The 20,962-nt window shown below is 37.4% G+C and overlaps 1 protein-coding gene across 2 annotated transcripts in view; it reads left to right on the top strand.

The window, feature by feature from the left end:
- The window catches only part of STK3 (serine/threonine kinase 3), a 271,227-nt gene extending 252,699 nt beyond the window's left edge, over window positions 1-18,528 (top strand). Inside the window, exon 11 of one of the 2 annotated variants that reach the window (XM_055303436.1) lies at window positions 17,165-18,528. In XM_055303436.1, the coding sequence (XP_055159411.1) occupies window positions 17,165-17,323 (159 nt within the window). In that variant the 3' untranslated portion in view covers window positions 17,324-18,528. The remainder of the gene's footprint in view (window positions 1-17,164) is intronic. The other variant, XM_055303437.1, reaches the window with a different exon arrangement.
- The last annotated feature ends 2,434 nt before the right edge of the window (window positions 18,529-20,962 follow it).

Here is a 20,962-nt window from a genome sequence, read left to right as displayed (position 1 = left end):
TTAGGTCATTTATTAAGGATTGGGAGTTACCTGATATTGTATGTTAACACAAAATAATTTCAGGGGCCTGAGTGGCTCAGTTGGTTAAGCGTCTGACTTTGGCTCAGGTTATGATCCTGGGGTTCTGGGATGGAGCCCCAAGTCAAGCTTCCGCCCTCAGTGGGAAGTCTGCTTTTCCCTCTCCCTCTGCCCCTCCTCCCTCTCATGCTCTCTCAAATAAATAAGTAAAATCTTTTTAAAAAATAATAATTTTAGAAAAAATATCCTGTGTATTATTACTCTTTGAATAGCCAGTCACTTGCTAACAACAGGTTCCTCAAGAGCACATAGAATTTAATAGCCATATACTTTTTTGTTACTTTTCCACAGGAGGTAAACCAACAGTATATCTTTCATTTGATCAGTAATTAAAGATGTATTTTTCCTTTTATCCTTATTAAAATTGGACTTTTTAAGGCTGAGCTGAAATTTCATCCTGAAAAATAAAATGCTAAGATTTACTAGCAGAACTACCTCATGTAAATGTATATTATTCAAGCCAGAGCTCACATTCTGATCCCCAAGTTTCCACTAGTGACCACAATCTCCTGGCTCCCCAGGAGATGCAAAATGAGATCAGCCAGTCTCTGTGAAGTCTCTGCCTCTGCTTTCAGGTCCACATTAGTGGTGAGTGCACTCAGCAAGCAGGTGTTTGGCTCAAGAGAAGATCTCACCAAAAGTCTTGCTGCCTCTGAGAGGTGATAGCTTGTTCCAAGTCAGTGCTGGAAAGTTCTGAGAACATTTAGGAATGCACTCATTTTACAAGGTGGTATTACAAATACCAGTTTGATGCCATGTTCCCTATTAAATTAGTTGATAACCAAAAATAATTTTTAAAAATCTAATTTGGTGCCTTTCTCAGACCAAAAAAAAAAAAGTTTTCATGAGAAATTCATTTTACTGTAGTCTCTAAGCATAAAAATTTTAGTTTGCAATAAGTTGTTACTCTTAAGCTATTTAGTTTGCAAATGGCACAGGCATATGACTTTGTCATCTTAATTTTAAGTGATTTATGCATATTAGTTGTCAGTCTAAGATGATGACATACCCCATAAAGGCTATTGTCCACTTCCTAACTGAGAAAGTTTGAAACATTTACATTTGAAAGTTGATGCCTCCCTCATAAGACATACTTAAGTTAATAATTTGCCAGTTCTATGTTTACTTTGTCTCATTTTCTATTTTCTTTTAGATTGGTAACATTTATGAATATATTTAAAACAATTGTTAATGAAAGGACAAGGGCAGAAGCTGTCAACTTCAGTTTTATTCATTTAGTAGTTTTGCTTGTAAATTTGCATAAGACTTATTTTTTTTTTTTTTTCTTTTTTTTTTTTTTTTAAATTTATTTATTTATGATAGTCACACAGAGAGAGAGAGAGGCAGAGACACAGGCAGAGGGAGAAGCAGGCTCCATGCACCGGGAGCCTGACGTGGGATTCGATCCCGGGTCTCCAGGATCGTGCCCTGGGCCAAAGGCAGGCGCTAAACCGCTGCGCCACTCAGGGTTCCCCTGCATAAGACTTATTAAAGTAGGCAAGGATTTTTTGTTAACATTTTCTAAGAGCCCTCCTATGCTTTTTTATTTTTAGTTTAGTTTAGGGAATCCCTGGGTGGCTCAGCGGTTTGGCACCTGCCTTTGGCCCAGGGCGCGATCCTGGAGTCCCGGGATCGAGTCCCACGTCGGGCTCCCGGTGTGGAGCCTGCTTCTCCCTCCTCCTGTGTCTCTGCCTCTCTCTCTCACTCTCTCTCTCTCTCTCTCTCTGTCTATCATAAATAAATCTTTAAAAAATAAAAAAATAAAAATAAATAAAAAATTATCGCGGCCGTTCATGCGGCAGTTCCGTGCAGAGGGGGCTGCGCAGCCCCGAGAGCAGCTGGGGCAGCGGCGCAGGCCCTGGAGCCCAGGGCACCAGGGGACACAGACCAGGATCCAGCGCTCCCCTTGGGACAGGCGGAGGCCGGGAGGACACAAGACACTGAGGACGCTCCTGCCACCTGGGGCCCTGAGCTGTGCAGATCAGCACCCCCCGCCCCCAGAGCATCCAGGTCCCTGCGGACTGGGAGACTACGGTAGTTACTGCGGGAACTGACTCTAGGACTGGAGAGCTGGCCTCCACCACTGTTGTTGTTTCTCCTGGTGTCACCTTGTGCCTGGGATGGAGCGGGACTGCCAGGGACCAGAGGCCTCGCAGGATAAACAGCTCCCACTGAGCCATGCACCTGGCAGGGGGTGGGGCAGCTGCCCCAGGTACACACCTGAGAGTTAGCACAGCAGGCCCCTACTCCAGAAGACCAGGTGGAAGGACAGGGGAAGAGCAAGTTCTTCACTGAGCAGCGCTGGAACACTCCAGGGGAAGTGGAGGGATTTACAGTATATAGAATCAGAGGATACCCTCCTTGTTTTTTTGTTTTTTGTTTGTTTGTTTTCCTCCCTCTTTTTCCTTCCTTTTTCCAGTACAACTTGTTTTTAACCACTCTGCACTGCACAAAATGACTAGATGGAAGAACTCACCACAAAAGGAAGAATCAGAAACAGTACTCTCTCCCACAGAGTTACAGAATTTGGATTACAATTTGATGTCACAAAGCCAATACAGAAGCACAATTATAAAGCTACTGGTGGCTCTGGAAAAAAGCATAAAAGATTCAAGAGACTTCATGACTGCAGAATTTAGATCTAATAAGGCCGAAATTAAAAATCAATTGAGATGCAATTCAACCTGGAGGTCCTAACGACGAGGGTTACTGAGGTAGAAGGATGAGTGAGTAACATAGAAGACAAGTTGATGGCAAGGAAGGAAGCAGAGGAAAAAAGAGAAAAACAATTAAAAGATCATGAGGAAAGGTTAAGGGAAATAAATGACAGCCTCAGAAGGAAAAATCTATGTTTAATTGGGGTTCCAGAGGGTGCCGAAAGGGACAGAGGACCAGAAAGTATTTGAATAAATCATAGCTGAGAACTTCTCTAACTTGGAGAGGGAAACAGGCATTCAGATCCAGGAGACAGAGAGATTCCCACCCCCTAAAATCAATAAAAACCATTCAACATCCCAACATTTCATAGTGAAACTTGCAAATTCCAAAGACAAAGAGAAGATCCTTAAAGCAGCAAGAGACAAGAAATCCCTAACCTTTATGGAGAAAAGTATTAGGTTCACAGCAGACCTCTCCACAGAGACCTGGCAGGCCAGAAAGGGCTGGCAAGATATATTCAGGGTCCTAAATGAGAATATGCAGCCAAGAATACTCTATCCAGCAAGGCTCTTATTCAGAATAGGAGAGATAAAGAGCTTCCAAGATAGGCAGAGACTGAAAGAATATGTGACCACCAAACCAGCTCTGCAAGAAATATTGAGGGGGACTCTGTAAAAGAAAGAGGAAGTCCAAGGAAACAATACACAAAAACAGGGACTGAATAGGTATTATGATGACCCTAAATTCGTATCTTTCAATAGTAACTCTGAACATGAATGGGCTTAATGATCCCATCAAAAGGCAGAGGGTTTCAGACTGGATAAAAAAGCAAGACCCATCTATTTTCTGTCTACAAGAGACTCATTTTAGACCTAAGGACACTTCCAGCCGGAAAATAAAAGGTTGGAGAACCATTTACCATTCAAACAGTCCTCAAAAGAAAGCAGGGGTAGCCATCCTCATATCAGATAAATTAAAGTTTATCCCGAAGACTGTAGTAAGAGATGAAGAGGGACACTATATCATACTTAAAGGATCTATCCAACAAGAGGACTTAACAATCCTCAGTATATATGCCCCGAATGTGGGAGCTGCCAAGTATATCAATTAATAACCAAAATTAAGACACACTTAGATAATAATACGCTTACACTTGGAGACTTGAACACGGTGCTTTCTGCAATTGATAGATATTCTAAGCACATCTCCAAAGAAACAAAAGTTTTAAATGATACACTGGACCAGATGGATTTCACAGATATTTACAGAACTGTACATCCAAACTCAACTGAATACACATTCTTCTCAAGTGCACATGGAACTTTCTCCAGAATAGACCACATACTGGGTCACAAATCAGGTCTTAACCGATACCAAAAGATTGGGATTGTCCCCTGCATATTTTCAGACCATAATGCTTTGAAACTAGAACTCAATCACAAGAAGAAATTTGGAAGGATTTCAAACACATGGAGGTTAAAGACCATCCTGCTAAAAGATGAAAGGGTCAACCAGGAAATTAGAGAAGAATTTAAAAGATTCATGGAAACTAATGAGAATGAAGATACAACCATTCAAAATCTTTGGGATGCAGCAAAAGCAGTCCTGAGGGGGAAATATATTGCAATACAAGCATCCATCCAAAAACTGGAAAGAACTCAAATACAAAACCTAACCTTACACATAAAGGAGCTAGAGAAAAAACAGCAGACAGATCCTACACCCAGCAGAAGAAGAGAGTTAATTAAGATTCGAGCAGAACTCCACGAAATCAAGACCAGAAGAACTGTGGAACAGATCAACAAAACCAGGAGTTGGCTCTTTGAAAGAATTAATAAGATAGATAAACCATTAGCCAACCTTATTAAAAAGAAGAGAGAGAAGACTCAAATTAATAAAATCATGAATGAGAAAGGAGAGATCACTACCAACACCAAGGAAATACAAATGATTTTAAAAACATATTATGAACAGCTATATGCCAATAAATTAGGCAATTTAGAAGAAATGGACACATTCCTGGAAAGCCACAAACTACCAAAACTGGAACAGGAAGAAATAGAAAACCTGAACAGGCCAATAACCAGGGAGGAAATTGAAGCAGTCATCAAAAACCTCCCAAGACACAAAAGTCCAGGGCCAGTTGGCTTCCCAGGGGAATTCTATCAAACGTTTAAAGAAGAAACCATATCTATTCTACTAAAGCTGTTTGGAAAGATAGAAAGAGATGGAGTACTTCCTAATTCCTTCTATGAGGCCAGCATCACCTTAATTCCAAAACCAGACAAAGACCCCACCAAAAAGGAGAATTACAGACCAGTATCCCTGATGAACATGGATGCAAAAATTCTCAACAAGATACTAGCCAATAGGATCCAACAGTACATTAAGAAAATTATTCACCATGACCAAGTAGGATTTATCCCCGGGACACAAGGCTGGTTCAACACTCGTAAAACAATCAATGTGATTCATCATATCAGCAAGAGAAAAACCAAGAACCATATGATCCTCTCATTAGATGCAGAGAAAGCATTTGACAAAATATAGCATCCATTCCTGATCAAAACTCTTCAGAGTGTAGGGATAGAGGGAACATTCCTCAACATCTTAAAAGCCATCTACAAAAAGCCCACAGCAAATATCATTCTCAATGGGGAAGCACTGGGAGCCTTTCCCCTAAGATCAGGAACAAGACAGGGATGTCCACTCTACCACTGCTATTCACCACTGCTAGAAGTCCTAGCCTCAGCAATCAGGCAACAAAAAGAAAAAAGAGGCATTCAAATTGGCAAAGAAGAAGTCAAACTCTCCCTCTTCCCAGATGACATTATACTCTACATAGAAAACCCAAAAGACTCTCCCCAAAATTGCTAGAACTCATACAGCAATTCGGGGGTGTGACAGGATACAAAATCAATGCCCAGAAATCAGTGGCATTTCTATACACTAACAATGAGACTGAAGAAAGAGAAATTAAGGAGTCAATCCCATTTACAGTTGCACCCAAAAGCATAAGATACCTGGGAATAAACCTAACCAATCTATACCCTAAAAACTACAGAACACTTCTGAAAGAAATTGAGAAAGACCCAAAGCGATGGAAAAATATTCCATGCTCATGGATTGGAACAATTAATATCATGAAAACATCAATGTTACCCAGGGCAATTTACACATTTAATGCAATCCCTATCAAAATACTATGGACTCTCTTCAGAGAGTTGGAACAAATCATCTTAAGATTTGTGTGGAATCAGAAAGACCCCGAATAGCCAGGGGAATATCAAATAAGAAAACCGTAGCTGGGGGCATCACAATGCCAGATTTCAGGTTGTACTACAAAGCTGTGGTCATCAAGACAGTGTGGTACTGGCACAAAAACAGACACATAGATCAATGGAACAGAATAGAGAACCCAGAAGTGGACCCTGAACTTTATGGTCAACTAATATTCGATAAAGGAGGAAAGACTATCCACTGGAAGAAAGACAGTCTCCTCAATAGATGGTGCTGGGAAAATTGGGCATCCACATGCAGAAGAATGAAACTAGACCATTCTCTTACACCATACACAAAGATAAACTCAAAATGGATGAAAGTTCTAAATGTGAGACAAGAATCCATCAAAATCCTAGAGGAGAACACAGGCAACACCCTTTTTGAACTTGGCCACAGCAACTTCCTGCAAGATACATCCCTGAAGGCAAGGGAAACAAAAGCAAAAATGAATTATTGGGACTTCTTCAAGATAAGAAAGCTTCTGCACAGCAAAGGAACCATCAACAAAACTAAAAGACAACCTACAGAATGGGAGAAGATATTTGCAAATGACCTATCAGATAAAAGGGCTAGTATCCAAGATCTATCAAGAACTTATTAAACTCAACAGCAAAGAAACAAACAATCCAATCATGAAATGGGCAAAAGACATGAAGAGAAATCTCACAGAGGAAGACATAGACATGTCCAACATGCACATGAGAAAATGCTCTGCATCACTTGCCATCAGGGAAATACAAATCAAAACCACAATGAGATACCACCTCACACCAGTGAGAATGGGGAAAATTAACAAGGCAGGAAACCACAAATGTTGGAGAGGATGCGGAGAAAAGGGAACCCTCTTACACTGTTGGTGGGAATGTGAACTGGTGCAGCCACTCTGGAAAACTGTGTGGAGGTTCCTCAGAGAGTTAAAAATAGACCTGCCCTACGACCCAGCACTTGCACTGTTGGGGATTTACCCCAAAGATTCAGATGCAATGAAACGCCGGGGCACCTGCACCCCGATGTTTCTAGCAGCCATGTCCACAATAGCCAAACTGTGGAAGGAGCCTCGGTGCCCATCGAAAGATGAATGGATAAAGAAGATGTGGTTTATGTATACAATGGAATATTACTCAGCCATTAGAAACAACAAATACCCACCATTTGCTTCAACGTGGATGGAACTGGAGGGTATTATGCTGAGTGAAGTAAGTCAATCGGAGAAGGACAAACAGTGTATGTTCTCACTCATTTGGGGAATATGAATAATAGTGAAGGGGAATATAAGGGAAGGGAGAAGAAATGTGTGGGAGATATCAGAAAGGGACACAGAACATAAAGACTCCTAACTCTGGGAAACGAACTAGGGGTGGTGGAAGGGGAGGAGGGCGGGGGGTGGGGGTGAATGGGTGACGGGCACGGAGGGGGACACTTGACGGGATGAGTACTGGGTGTTATTCTGTATGTTGGTAAATTGAACACCAATAAAAATTAATTTATAAAAAAAAAAAAGAAAAAAAAAAAAGAACTGTTTTCTAAAAATTTATTTTCTTCCAGAACTAGTTGTATAGTTAATTTTTAAAGAAGCAATATATATAAAGTTAATCACTTCATTTGTTAATCTCATTTATAGCTTAATCAATGTCTTAAAATATTCCAAGTATTTATCAGAATCACTGAGAGAAGGGTCATCTGCCCCTTAACAGATCTATAAAGATTTAATTAGTAGTTTGGTTTTGATATGCTCAGATTTTGTTGTGTTGAGCCTAGAATTTTAGAGCTGCTTACAATATAGCAGAGCTATGCATGAATTAACTTTTTCCTGATATTTTTAGCAGGCAAAACTACTACTAGAAACTGAAAGGCATATAAGGAATGCTTATATTCCTCAACTGCTATTGAGGAATGCAACTAAAATTTCATCATTTTTTTTTTCCGTATGGATGGCTCAGGTCTCTCCAGGTCAGGATAACTGTAGTAGTGCTCATCAGCTCATAGCTCATTGCTAGATCCAAGCTGAACACAACACCAAAGCAATGATGGGGCAGTCTGAGTAGGGCATAAGCAAAGTCCTGCTTCTGTGTCAAGGGGACCCATCTTGTTGATTTTGTCATGGCGTATCTGTTATTGAAAAAATTATGGCATTTATCCCACATCACTATGTAGAAATGTGTTTATTTTGCTAGAGAGCTGATTGAATTAAATGCTTAAACCTACATGCATTTATTTTCTAAGGCCAATTATAGCTAAAATACATTAATGACATAAAATATTCTGGCAGGAAAGGCAGTATTTTTAAAAGTGTTTCCCTATTTTTAATTTACAAATAATCTGTTAGGAACTGTTTCATATGATATCACTGATTTTGAAGTGCTTGTGGTTCTTGGGAAACCTAAGAAACAGCTCTTAGTAGGCTTCAATCCCAAATTACATTAGGGGGTTTGATGTAGTCTGTGAGTGAACATGAACATTCCCAGCTGTGTGACTTCAGGTGGATCACTTGGTCTTTCTGGGTGTCCTGACCTATAAAATAGGGTTGGTAATATCTACCCCATAAGGTAATTGCTAGGATTAAATGACTTAATGCCCAGGACCTAGGACAGTGTCTCACTTTTTTGTAAATGATCAGTAGTTGGTACTTCTCTCTTCTCTACTGATACCCACAAGAAATGGTTTTCCCCCTTTTCTTTGGGAATGCAAATAAAATCTAAATGTCTTAAATTTACTCTAGATGCTCTGAGATTAAACAGATGCTTCATGGCGTTTTCTAGTTAGAGTCCCAAAATATTAATAGTCATTCAGTCAATCAGCAGAAGTTGAGGGCCACTCAGCTCGAACATTACATATAATCCTCCCTCCAGGTAGGTAAATAGCACCTATTTTGGGGAGAAGGCTCTGCCAGTAGATTAATATTAATGCAGCTTTTAAGGGCATGTTTTACAAGGGATTTATAGTGAAGAATTCCAGTTTTATTCTCTAGTATGTCAATTGTCTGAAATTGTCACAATCTTCATTATTTTTCTAGATGTGTATTTTAAATGTATATGTATGGCTTTCTTTAGCAGGCTTCATAGTATTTGGATTGATTTGAGAGCTCTTTTATTTTATTCTATTCTTCTTGGCGCAGAAATTAAATTAGGAAATGCCTTACTTTATTGATATTTTAAGTGTTTTTAAGTGTCATACCCATTGTCCCTGTTGTTCAGTTCTTTGGAAGAAGGTCCCTTACCCGTTTAAATATATCTAAACTAATCAATGGCCTTGACTGGATTTTTTGCTAGTACTTTCTTTGGTGTATTTCCTACTTTCATTGTTAACAAAATAAGTGTGGCATTTGTAAAACCAAACCAGATTCTGTTCAACACAGTAAAAATTTGAGCTAAAATGAAATATTAGGGGGGAAAGGAGTATGTTGCTCTAGGCCATAAACAACTCAAAACAGTCTGAGGCATGCACTGGTAAATCTTAAAAAATGCTATAGGCAATTCAGCATCAAAATTGCCATAGAAAATTATTGTTGTTAGCCATTCTGTTGATAGTTCATATTGTTAGAATTGCTAGCAGATGGGAAAATAGATGAGTCAGGATACAGTATTAACAATCCATATTTTTTTAATCACAAGCCACTAATAAGGTGTGTAGCATCTGTGAAATTTATTTAAACAGTTGCTAGGAAGAGTTTGTTTTCCCAGTAAACACAGCAAACCTTGTACAGGATTTTCTTGATTGACTATTTGACTAAATGTGTTAACATTAATATATAAGACTGTTTGCTTCATTATGATGGTGTCTTGTTTATTTTGACAGACTGATTATACCAGCAACTTGTAGACCCATTAAGTCTTGAATGTTACCACATTTATGCATTTAAAAACTTTATAATCTTGTTTCTGCTACTTTTTATGAGTTTTTTAAAACTCTCATGTAATTAGGACTATTTTTGACAAAACAAAATAATATAAAAAAATCTAAGTGTTTTCCTCCGAGAGCTCCTAAGACGATATTATTTTGGAAAGTAATTCAGTCGTCACTTGAATGTGATATCCTAGGTCTTTATATTAGATTGGATATATAAACTTGCAGAAAGTTCTAATGTTAGTGACAACTCTTCCTGACCAGTAACTAGCAGTTTTTCAATGCTTCTCATAGTGTTTAGAAATCATCCTAATGACTAAAAGTATAAACTATCAAAATTATCAGTTTATAAGACTTAATCTTATTTTCTATCTTATCATGTCATTGGGTTGTTTATGTTGCTGTTTTATGCAAGAGCTAGTTAGTAATTTGCACATCTTTTATTTGGATTTTGTTTCTTTTTTTAAGGGATACTGTTAAATATAATTTTTTTGGATATTGACCTGTAATCTTCTTACTCCCAGATGAAATGTGATAATCCAGGACGATTATTAACAAAACGGTCTGCACATTCAAGCTGTCACTTATGTACCAAACTGTACCGATTTTCAGACAAATGTTGACTTCTATTGAAAAGTAGTTTTGACTTTTTCATTTAACTTATAAACAACCTATAAACTACTCATCGTTAAATTATTGTTTAGAAGTTGGGATTTTTATTTAGAGTCTGACTTGTTTTAAACAAGAGCTGGGAAATCCTAGTCTACCAACTATCCTGAAACTTAAAGACGATGGTAATTCTACCTTTTGCTAAATTTCTGCAGTTTATTTCATTCTAAAAAACTGCTCTATAAAAATGTCATCTGCAAGGTTTTCTCTTCACTGTGGACTTCACAACTGAACACTTACAAACCATTTTCCCTTTCAGCTCAGGTTGAAGACCCCAGAAATTTCTTAGCAGCACACACACCCCCACCCCCATTCATGATGACTCAAACACTTTGAACACTCTGGCAGTGCTAGATTAAAAACATCAAACTTGGTATATAAGAAATAGTGAAAGGGATTATAAGGGACAGGAGGGGAACTGAGTGGGAAAAATCAGAGAGGGAGACAAACTATGAGAGACTCCTAACTCTGGGAAATGAACAAAGTGTTGCAGAAGGGGAAGTAGGTGGGGGATGGGGTGATTAGGTGATGGGCACTGAGGAGGGCACGTGATGGGATTAGCACTAGGTGTTATAGTATATGTTGCAAATTGAACATCAATAAAAACAAATTTTTAAAAATATCAAACTTGGTATAATGGGAAAAAAATACATTAATCTCCATCGAGGTCAGGTCCTATCTCTATCATCATCCAGGACTGTAACTTTGAACAACCTGGCTCCCATTTTCTCACCCAAAACAAGGAAGCTAAAGTAGGTCATCTCTGAGGTTTACTTTTGCAGTAAGATTCTGCAAGGTTTAACTCATAACCCAACCTTATAGTTTATACTCATGTTAAACAATGCTTTGTTCATATGTTGCAGTGGTGTTTAATAGTCCCAGATCCCAGTGTGTTTCTCAGAGGTCCATATGATTCAATTTACCTGACCTCAGTTTAAACTCTTTTTATAGAAATTGATTTTATACTGTGCCCTTAATATGTCTTGCCCCCTGATATTTGTCGTTTCAAATGTCCAAGAAAAGCAAAACTTCTTGTGAATAGAAAAACATTGCCTGAGGTAATAAAACCATATTGTTCTGAAAACTCCTCTCCATTTCTCTGTGTATTTGAAGAAGTTCTGTCTTTGCTTTCAGGCCCTTTCTCTTACTGCATGTCAGCTCATTTAGTCACTTAATCAAGTTCTATAATGTTTATAATGATTGTCAAACTACAGTATTCTTTCAGAATGTTAAGACCTGAAAATTTAAGACTCATGGTTAGTTGCGCAAGTTCTGTGTTATCATTAAATTCAAAACCAAATTTTATTAAATAGAATTAGCCTAGAACATATAAAGGCCATTTCTGGATGAATTACTCATTTTTGTACATTTGTTCACTAAAAACCACAATGTATGCATATCTTGAAATTCTCTTTACTGACTTCACTTACGGAACTTTAAACTGAAAAATGTAGACCAAGATGTGATACTCCAACTCTGGTTTACTCTGAATTTATTTTGAACTTAGTCATCTCACAGATGGCTATGGTAGTTACAGCTGCTTTGAATTCCTTGTATTGTAGAAAGATGGTTCATAAGTAACATTTCTTTGCTATATTTAAAAAAATATAAATTCAAGTTAATTTACCACAAACTCTGTTGACCCACAAACATAACAATTCTAAAGTGATTTCCCTTCGTTTTTTGTGAAGATTTTCAAGAAACCTAATTTTGGTGAATGAAACTTTTGTCACAATAATATTGATAATTCAGGAAGTTCAACTTTTCCTTCTAATATTATCCTCATTAGCTCCCAAAATTGTTTTAATTTGAATTAGTTTTCTAAAAGGGTGATAGTGATTGTTTAATATTATAGGGCCATTTTTATCATTATGAGTGTCCATAAAATTTTCTCTGGTTTGTGACCCTATTTACTACTAAGCCATCAAGCAGTACTGCTCTCCAAGAGATTGGAAAGCTGCTTCTGTCGCATTTTCCTCCCCAAAACATTTTCATGCCTGTGGGAGGTTCAGTAGCTACAGAAATACAGAGTGCTAAATATATGTTATTAGGGCTTAATCATAAGTCAAAACCCAGCCAGAAGTTCATGTCTATAAATCATACCCACTCTATAAAAAGTAAAAAGTTCTATCAGTTAACTTCACTTTTTTTTTTTTTTTTTGGTCTAGGTGACACCATAATCTAGTTATTTAGAATCTACTGGTATTTTCCTTCTATTAACAAAATGAGAAGAGCCTCTGATCACAAATGCTGAAGTTTGGGGATGATTTTCTGTTGTTGGACACCATAGTCAAATTGTAAGATCAAGGAGAAAACTTCATTCTGGATAATCCTGTCGTCATCAAGGGCTTCCATTATAGCCTCAATGCTGATGATTCCTTACATCTGTAGCTTTCATCTCTCCCTGAGCTCCAAACCTCCAAATTATACCCCATATCTAACATCTCCATCTCAGTGCTTTGTTCATCTGCCAAACGCAACGAGACTAAAACTTAATTTTATTTACTCCCCTACCTTATTAATGGTGACAATCCTGTCACCCTAGCTTGAAGGCAGTTATCCTAGCCCTTCCCTCTTCCTGATCTTTCATAATCACTCCACAAAGAAAGCCTTACCAGTTCCCTTCTCAATCTCCACTTCCTTTCTCCTAGTCCAAGCCTCATCCTCTCTGTTGCAGTCTAGAGACCTATCACAGGCCTTCCTATACCTCCATCTCCATCTTCCCCCATGCCTATCCATTTTCTATACCTACTGTTGGATATATTTTTCTATCTCATACGTGATTCTGTCACCAATTATATTCAAAATTATCTAGCATTTCTATCTTGGCTACGGAAAGTTTGTAGCAGCATGCTTACGGCCATTAGCTCTCCTCCCTGTTTCCTCTCCTGACTCCTGTCCTCCCATGAGTCTGCCCCACATCCCAGTGGCCAGCTGCCATCTACAAGGATGCCAGGCATTTGTGCACCTTACATGTTTCTTCTCATGCTCCTTCCATTCTCCCCTCTTGTTTCCTATCTTCTCAGTGTCCCCATCCTTCAGAGAATTAGCTATGTATAGACCTGTCTTGCCAGCTAGATTTTAAGTTTTTTGTGGAGGTATTTTATTCATCTCTGTACACACAGTGCTCGGTCCATAGAAAATATCAATAAATATTTTAATTAATGAGTACTCAGGATTTCTCTGACAGCATACCTGAAAATACAACTATTTATGTTTCATACATAGGTGTCTGCTTTCCTGTAACCTTGACCTTCTAGAGCCACAAATCTGAAATCAGATTAAAAGAAAAACACTAGAAACAGGTGTTAACAAAGTTCAGCACTAAAGCCATGCTCTATCTTTCCTAAAACAGTCTCAGGCTTTCTTTCATATATTATTCTTATTTAGTGTAATGCCTTAGAGGATTAATTGCTTTTCTGGTTCCCAACAGATAAATAAGCTTGAAGTAAAGAGAGAATGATATATGTCTAATGAAGGCCATGAAAAGGAGCTGACAACTTTCTCTCAAATGAAGATAAATAAGCCAAAAAGGGGAGAGAAAATTAACATACACCACAGATTAGTAATAGAAATTAATGATGGTGATTCATCATCAAGGGAAAGTTGCTTTAGGTCCTGTACTCTCTGCTTTAGAAGGCAACATATTCTGTAAAGTATTTATAAAGATTTTCTCTTCAAAATGGTTAAAGCAAAGTTTTTACCACTTAAAAAACTAAGATTTAGATACTTCATGAATTTACTTATATGGAACACCTAATTCACTAACAATACTACTAATGGTTCTCCAATATCACAGATCTGTTTGTCACAAATTTTACATATTGAAAATATTACAGTTGATTACAGGAGTAAAACTTGTCTTCTCTGAATTCAGTCCACTACTATAATATAATATTTCTAAACTGTTGATAATTTGCCCCAGTTAGGTAGCATAAGATATCTACAGGAATATCTTAATGCAAAACTGTTTGCTTTGTTTGATGTTCTTTCTCCTAATTATTGAGTAACCCATTCCTTTGAGTCTTTTTTTTTCTGTATTTCTGCTTACCTATCTTTATGCCATGATATGTAGCAGTACAGTTTTATAGTTTCTAAGTGTGTGTACAGTCTCTAAAGTTTAAATAATTCTTGGAATGTCTAGCATGGAGACATGAAACTCATGCATAAAAATGAATTATGAAATAATAAATGACTAGAATCAAATACTAAATTATATTGTTTAAATTATTAATGTTATGTAGAAATTCAGAGATGGGAAGATTAACATGGGCTGAAAAAGAGACAAAGTGAAATTGGATCTTATGTAGATAGCACCCAAGTGTGTCTTTCCTGGGAAAATATAGCTGTGTGTGGTCTGTATTGGCCCTTCATCTCACCATCACCTGTACATACAGTTTAGAAAGTCCTGAGATCCCCTGTTGGCTTATTCTTTATCCCCCCAGAGACTTGAACATCCTTGACCATCTAACAGATGCATGATTAATATTTGGATTAAAAATTAATGAAGAAGGAATATAATATGCAGTACAATGCATTGTATATAAATGCATATGATGGTATGATACAGTAAGCTAGCTTCTTTTCATAAGGCATATTTTGTATATATGCCAGAACTTTTCATATACCAAGGCAAGTGGTGCTCACCTTCAGAGTTCTCATCCTGGGAGCCCATTTACATTTTCCCGTAACACCGTCATGCCTATATTTTTGGAAATCCTCTTTTGAATTTCCTTCAGAGCCTGTGACTCATTCTTATCAGTATCCTCAGTGGCAACAAATCTTTTTCAGTTGTGAATAAATTTGATTTTTAGAACCAAGAGTAACTTAGGGCCAGATAAGGTGAGTAAAATGGAGGATCAAGCTGAAAAATAACTTTTTTTGTTAAAATTGACATGTTGACTATAAAGTAATGAGAGCATTTAGTGACTTGACTCATAAAATAACAAAAACAGTTCTCTTTGTAAAACAAAATTTTTTAGCATATTAAAACCAAGTCTGAATTACTCTCATAGAATCTTCTGCTCTAGAGCAGATCGTGACTCCCTGAAGTCCAAACCCTGCTTTGCCTGGCTTGGGACCCCATCAGTCCCCAGTTCTGCAGTGACCTTAGTCCTTCTTCACAATGGCGAGGCTTCCTCCTTGAGCCTTGCTCATTGCTCTGAGACACCGCCCTTTTCAAGGACCAACACAGTCCCTGCTCCCTAAAGGGAATCTGCTCTCCATTGAATTTATAATGAGGCTTCTCTTTTTTTTTTGTTGGGAATCTGTTTAAACACACACACACACACAAAGAATAATAGATACTCTCCCCAGGAAAATGTACGCATGAACGTGCAGAATTTTGCACCTGCGAAGCTTATTTGTGGGCCTGAGAACCTCTCGTTGTAATCTGTCCCACATCCAGTAAGGTCTTGTGTCAGGTCCTAAGTGTTTCTAGTTCCTGATCTTTACCCTTCTGACTAATTTGTAAGTTTCTTAAGGCAAGGAAGTAGTTTAGTGCTTCTTTGCTTTCCTTAGAGTATACCTACCAAGATGCTGAGTATGTAGTAGCATTCTGTAAATCACTATCGTCTAACAGACCTTTTAAAACCACCTACCTGCCACCATTGCTTTAATAGCCCGTTTCTGAAGGAGACAAGAGTTTTAGGGTTTTTTTTAAGGTTAATAAGATAAAAGCCCAAGTGTTAGGTTATATATTTCAGGATATCTTAAAATATGTTTCTCAAGAGATAATCCATATCTTGCTGTTGTGACATACAAATAATTACACTAAAGTTCAGGATGCCACCAATCCCATTATGTGGAATGGATCTCATCCTGCATATATATGAGGCTTCTTTCCTGCTGTTACACAGAAAACCAGTAAGGGATGTGCTGGTCTTGTCTCCAGAAGGCAGTATAATTTAACTAAATCATTATGGTCAACCTATACCATTTAGTCAAATCTTACCATTGTTGTCAAACTAGAATATACATAGTGAAAAATTGATAGGCACTATATCTTCAAATTAGCCAAGCTTATGTCAGAATGTACACAGCATTGTTTACATCAGGTTCAGGATTTTGATTCATAAATTAAAAACCTTATTATATCAAAATGTTTGGGACAAAAGTATTCTAGATAATTTAATTTTCTGATTAACCAGGTACTTAAAATTTAAACACTTGGTGAAATGCAAGATAGAATGCTTAATTTAACCTGTATTCAATCTTGTCACATTTTGGGTGATCTCTGCAAGTACTCACAATTATGGTGGTGCTCCAGAGCTGGAAAGGATAGAGATTGGAGTAGATATGTTCGGAACGTATCCTGAATGTCTGTGTGTTGGCACTGGTGGATTTGTCTTTCTGCCTTTTTTAAAAAAACAAATACTTTTCATCAGCTTATTTTTCTCTCTGCTCTTTCCTAAAAGCAGAGTTTTTTATTGTTTTTGTTGCAAGATTACTTAAGGTTCTTACAAGGTGTGGTATCTTGGTTCTTCAGAGAAAGTATTCCTATTTTAATTGTTGAACTACATTTCAAAGATGATGTAAAGACTTTGCTGAAATATTCATGCTAAAGCCCATTAGATTTTATCCTATTGTAGATAATTTTGTGTTAATATCTTCTTTTTTTTTTTTCTGTTTCTAGTTAAAAAATCTCAGTTTAGAAGAACTGCAGATGCGGTTAAAAGCACTGGACCCCATGATGGAACGAGAAATAGAAGAGCTTCGTCAAAGATACACTGCAAAAAGACAACCCATTCTGGATGCGATGGATGCGAAGAAAAGAAGGCAGCAAAACTTTTGAGTCTCATTTTTTTTTCTGTTTGTTTAACTATTCTGGAGACCAGGAAACCACTAAGAATTGAAGGAATATTCTTACTGTCTTTTTTTTAAATCCCTAAGATTTGTGCTCTACAACTAGGCAGCAGTCCAGAACCGTTGATGGTACATACCTAGTAAATTCCCAAAAGGCAGAATTTACAACTGTAGCCTCTAGGTTTTCATTCTTTAAATAGTGAAAACAACAGAAATGTCTTCCTCTCTAGATCTGTCAGGTGCTCATCAGCGCTAAAACTATTCTACAATCAACGCTGTGTTTAGAGACCTTGAAAATCTGAAGCTATTGTTTAATTGTACAGCACTGAAGAGCTTTGTGTTATAATCTTCTTTATTCTTATTTCTAGTAGCTTATTTATTGTATCCCCAGGTAAGCTTATTTATTTATGCTGTTTCACTTTGTTTTGTTTTTAAGGACAAGATTAGGATAGCTTTAGTGAAGGGAGGGGCGTATTAATAGATGATAATATACAACCAAATTATACTTTCAGCAGGTAGTGATGGGATACATTCCTTGATTTCCAGGATAGTTTTCCAATAGAAGCAAAGCAATAATAGCAATAGTACCCAGATGGGCCCAGACACTTTTTTATACTGAAGCAATAATTCCATTTTTACCTTCTGAAATTTTGTTTAATGTTTTTATTCTCGATGTTTGGTACAAATAGAACTATATATATTTAGGACACACAGGGCTATAATGTTTAAAACCAAAGAAGTCAGTGAAACCCTTGCACAAAGAAGTATGGTAAATATTTTAGAAGAAATAAATCCTTAAGACAAATGTAATTTGTTAATATTGTTTCATGTTTCATTTATAGATCTGTTAGCTGAACTATCAAACTGTCATCAAATCTATTTCTGTAAAATTTGTGCTCAATCGTCACAGGACTTTTTTGTTGATTTCATTCATTTCCTGGGAATTGATAAACATCATGTGCCTGACAATAACAAAATAGCAAAAACATTTGTACTGAACTGTGCAAGCCTTGGGGACTATTAAAAAAATGTTAAAAAGAAACTCATTTTTAAGCTGAATGAACATTTGTGTGATTGAACTGGGACCAGTCAGTTCCTAAGCTACATATGGCCATCTTGACAGTGTTTGTTCTTTTGTGTGTTTAATTACTATGTGTAAATCATAAAGAAAAATAAATTTTACTGTGCCACCCAGCACATATCATCTCTATGTCTTTTAAAAACTCACCACCGGGATCCCTGGGTGGTGCAGCAGTTTGGCGCCTGCCTTTGGCCCAGGGCGCGATCCTGGAGACCCGGGATCGAATCCCACGTCAGGCTCCCGGTGCATGGAGCCTGCTTCTCCCTCTGCCTGTGTCTCTGCCTCTCTCTCTCTTTCTGTGACTATCCTAAGTAAATAAAAATAAAAAAAATAAAAATAAAAAAAAAAAGATTTAAAAACTCACCACCTGGATTCTCTCTTTTCCTGGTACGGAAGGTCTGTTCGTGAGGGCAGCCTGGCTGATGTAGCCATAACAACTGGGAGCCTCAGGGGCTCAGTGTGGATTCCTCACTGGTGCTCCATGCCCCTCCCACATTGGCAAGACACCCTGCTTCTGTCACTCACCCCCAGGACCTCCACCATCTGCGACACTGGTGGTCACGACAGCAAGGGGAGGAGTGCTGACATTGTGACACATGTCAGGGTGGCCACAACCAGTATTCAGAACTAGTCACGTGGCCACTAACTCCCTAATTTCAAGGGAGTGAGGAAAGGCATCCTTACCTGTGTGCCCGGAGGGGAGAGAAGGGAGATGCCAGTGGGTTCATTAATGACTGCCACAGGGGGTAGAGCATCTCTGGAAGCTTCAGTTCTATCTTAAAATGGCAGTTGCACCCCAGGCCATGCCTTGGAGTAATATATATCCCTGCCCTGCTGAGTTCTTATGAATAGTAAATTGCGTGGCTGGATATGAATTATAAGATTGTTAAAGTGTAATGGTGAGTATTGAAAAGTCTCTAAAGGTCATTAACAATGAAGACTGTACAGCATATGCTTGTGCTACATCCTTATGGAGTCTACTTGGGTCAGCATACTGAGTCAGTCAACTCAAGCACTCTACCCTTTCCTTCCCCTTTGTAAAGTGTTCGTCTTTTCGGTAACCTGTCTAATACCTTGCCTAATTTGATGAAATCCAATGACTGACTTGATATCACCCAAGTAAAACCACCTACATGAAATGTCAAGAAACCTATCAAGATGATTTCTCTCCAGTTTGCTAAATTAGAGAATTTATGCAAAATAATTCAGTGAGGCCTGTTAACCATTCTTACTAATTCAGTCTCAACAAGAATCCTCCTTTTAATAGTAAACATTGACTGTTCCAATCACATTGTAATTTGTATATAAATACATTTTAAACTCTTGTTATTTTTATTCTTTATACACAAACACATGTATATTTAAGAGAATTAAGAAAAGTGAGCATATTTTTATTTTAGAGCCTCAGGAAACTCCAGAATATTTTAGGATAATCTGTTGCAAAACTCTTCCACTCTTTTCTGTCTCTGCCCCCTACCAATAAGAAAAAAAAAAAAAAGAACTCATGGCAAGTTTTGAAGAACCAAAAGCCATGAAAGAATCCTTCGAGTCTAGGTAAGCCTTGATTAGTCATGATGCTAAGGAAAGAGTTTTCTAGTTATTTTAATGAGTTTAAGAAGAAGCCTCTTATTATCTTAACCTTGGCTTCTGAGAACATTCCAAAAATAGGTAAGTGTACTTTCTGCACACCCCCGTCCTTTCATAAATGCAGAATTGTAAATGTAATTGTAGCTAATGAGTGAGGATTTTGTCTTGCTGAAAAGCCAGCATCATTATATGTAGTCTGTAGATGAGGTTTTTTCTTTGATTTAGATGACTCATTTTACAGACTTACAATACACTTAGCTTATTTTAGCAGAAATACTTTAATGTTAAAAATATGAGCTAATTTAGCCAATAGAAATTGGAGAAGAAAATGTTTTTATTTAAATGGATTTCAAAATAATGTCTACTATGTGGGACACTTATTATTTGTCAGATGCTAAACATCTTACATACATTACGTGCTTTTGTACTTCTTTCCTCTGCTTATTTACGGAATCACATCCCCAAGGTTTAAAAATCACTCTACTCACTGAAGGATATCTAGCTTCTCTAGCAGAAATTATATAATACATTAATTAGATGTTTTTGACTTAGTCACAGGAAATCTTTTCAAAAAAAAAATAAAAAAAAAGGAAATCTTTTCAAATTACTGACACAATAGCATTCAATAGGAGTGCTATCTTTGTTTCCTATCCTGTATGTTAAAGATTAATTATTAAAACAAATCCTGAAAATACTAATGATATAACACTCTAAATAGAACATCATTTTTTTAAAAAATAATTGGCCCAGCATGGAGCCTGCTTCTCCCTCCTCCTGTGTCTCTGTCTCTCTCTCTCTCTCTATATATATATATATATATCACAAATAATAAATAAATAAATCTTTAAAAAATAAAAATAAATAATTGGAGTTACATTGCACTACTAAATTATTATCAGGCATAGGCATTAGGTGTTTCATCAAAATGCTATTGGAGTATGAGATACTTTTTTTGGTCCC

Source organism: Nyctereutes procyonoides, unplaced genomic scaffold (assembly GCF_905146905.1).
Source record: "Nyctereutes procyonoides isolate TBG_1078 unplaced genomic scaffold, NYPRO_anot_genome, whole genome shotgun sequence".
NCBI lineage: Eukaryota > Metazoa > Chordata > Mammalia > Carnivora > Canidae > Nyctereutes > Nyctereutes procyonoides.
The sequence above is the reverse complement of the archived record's forward strand: the minus strand, read 5'-3'. Positions and strand labels throughout refer to the sequence as shown.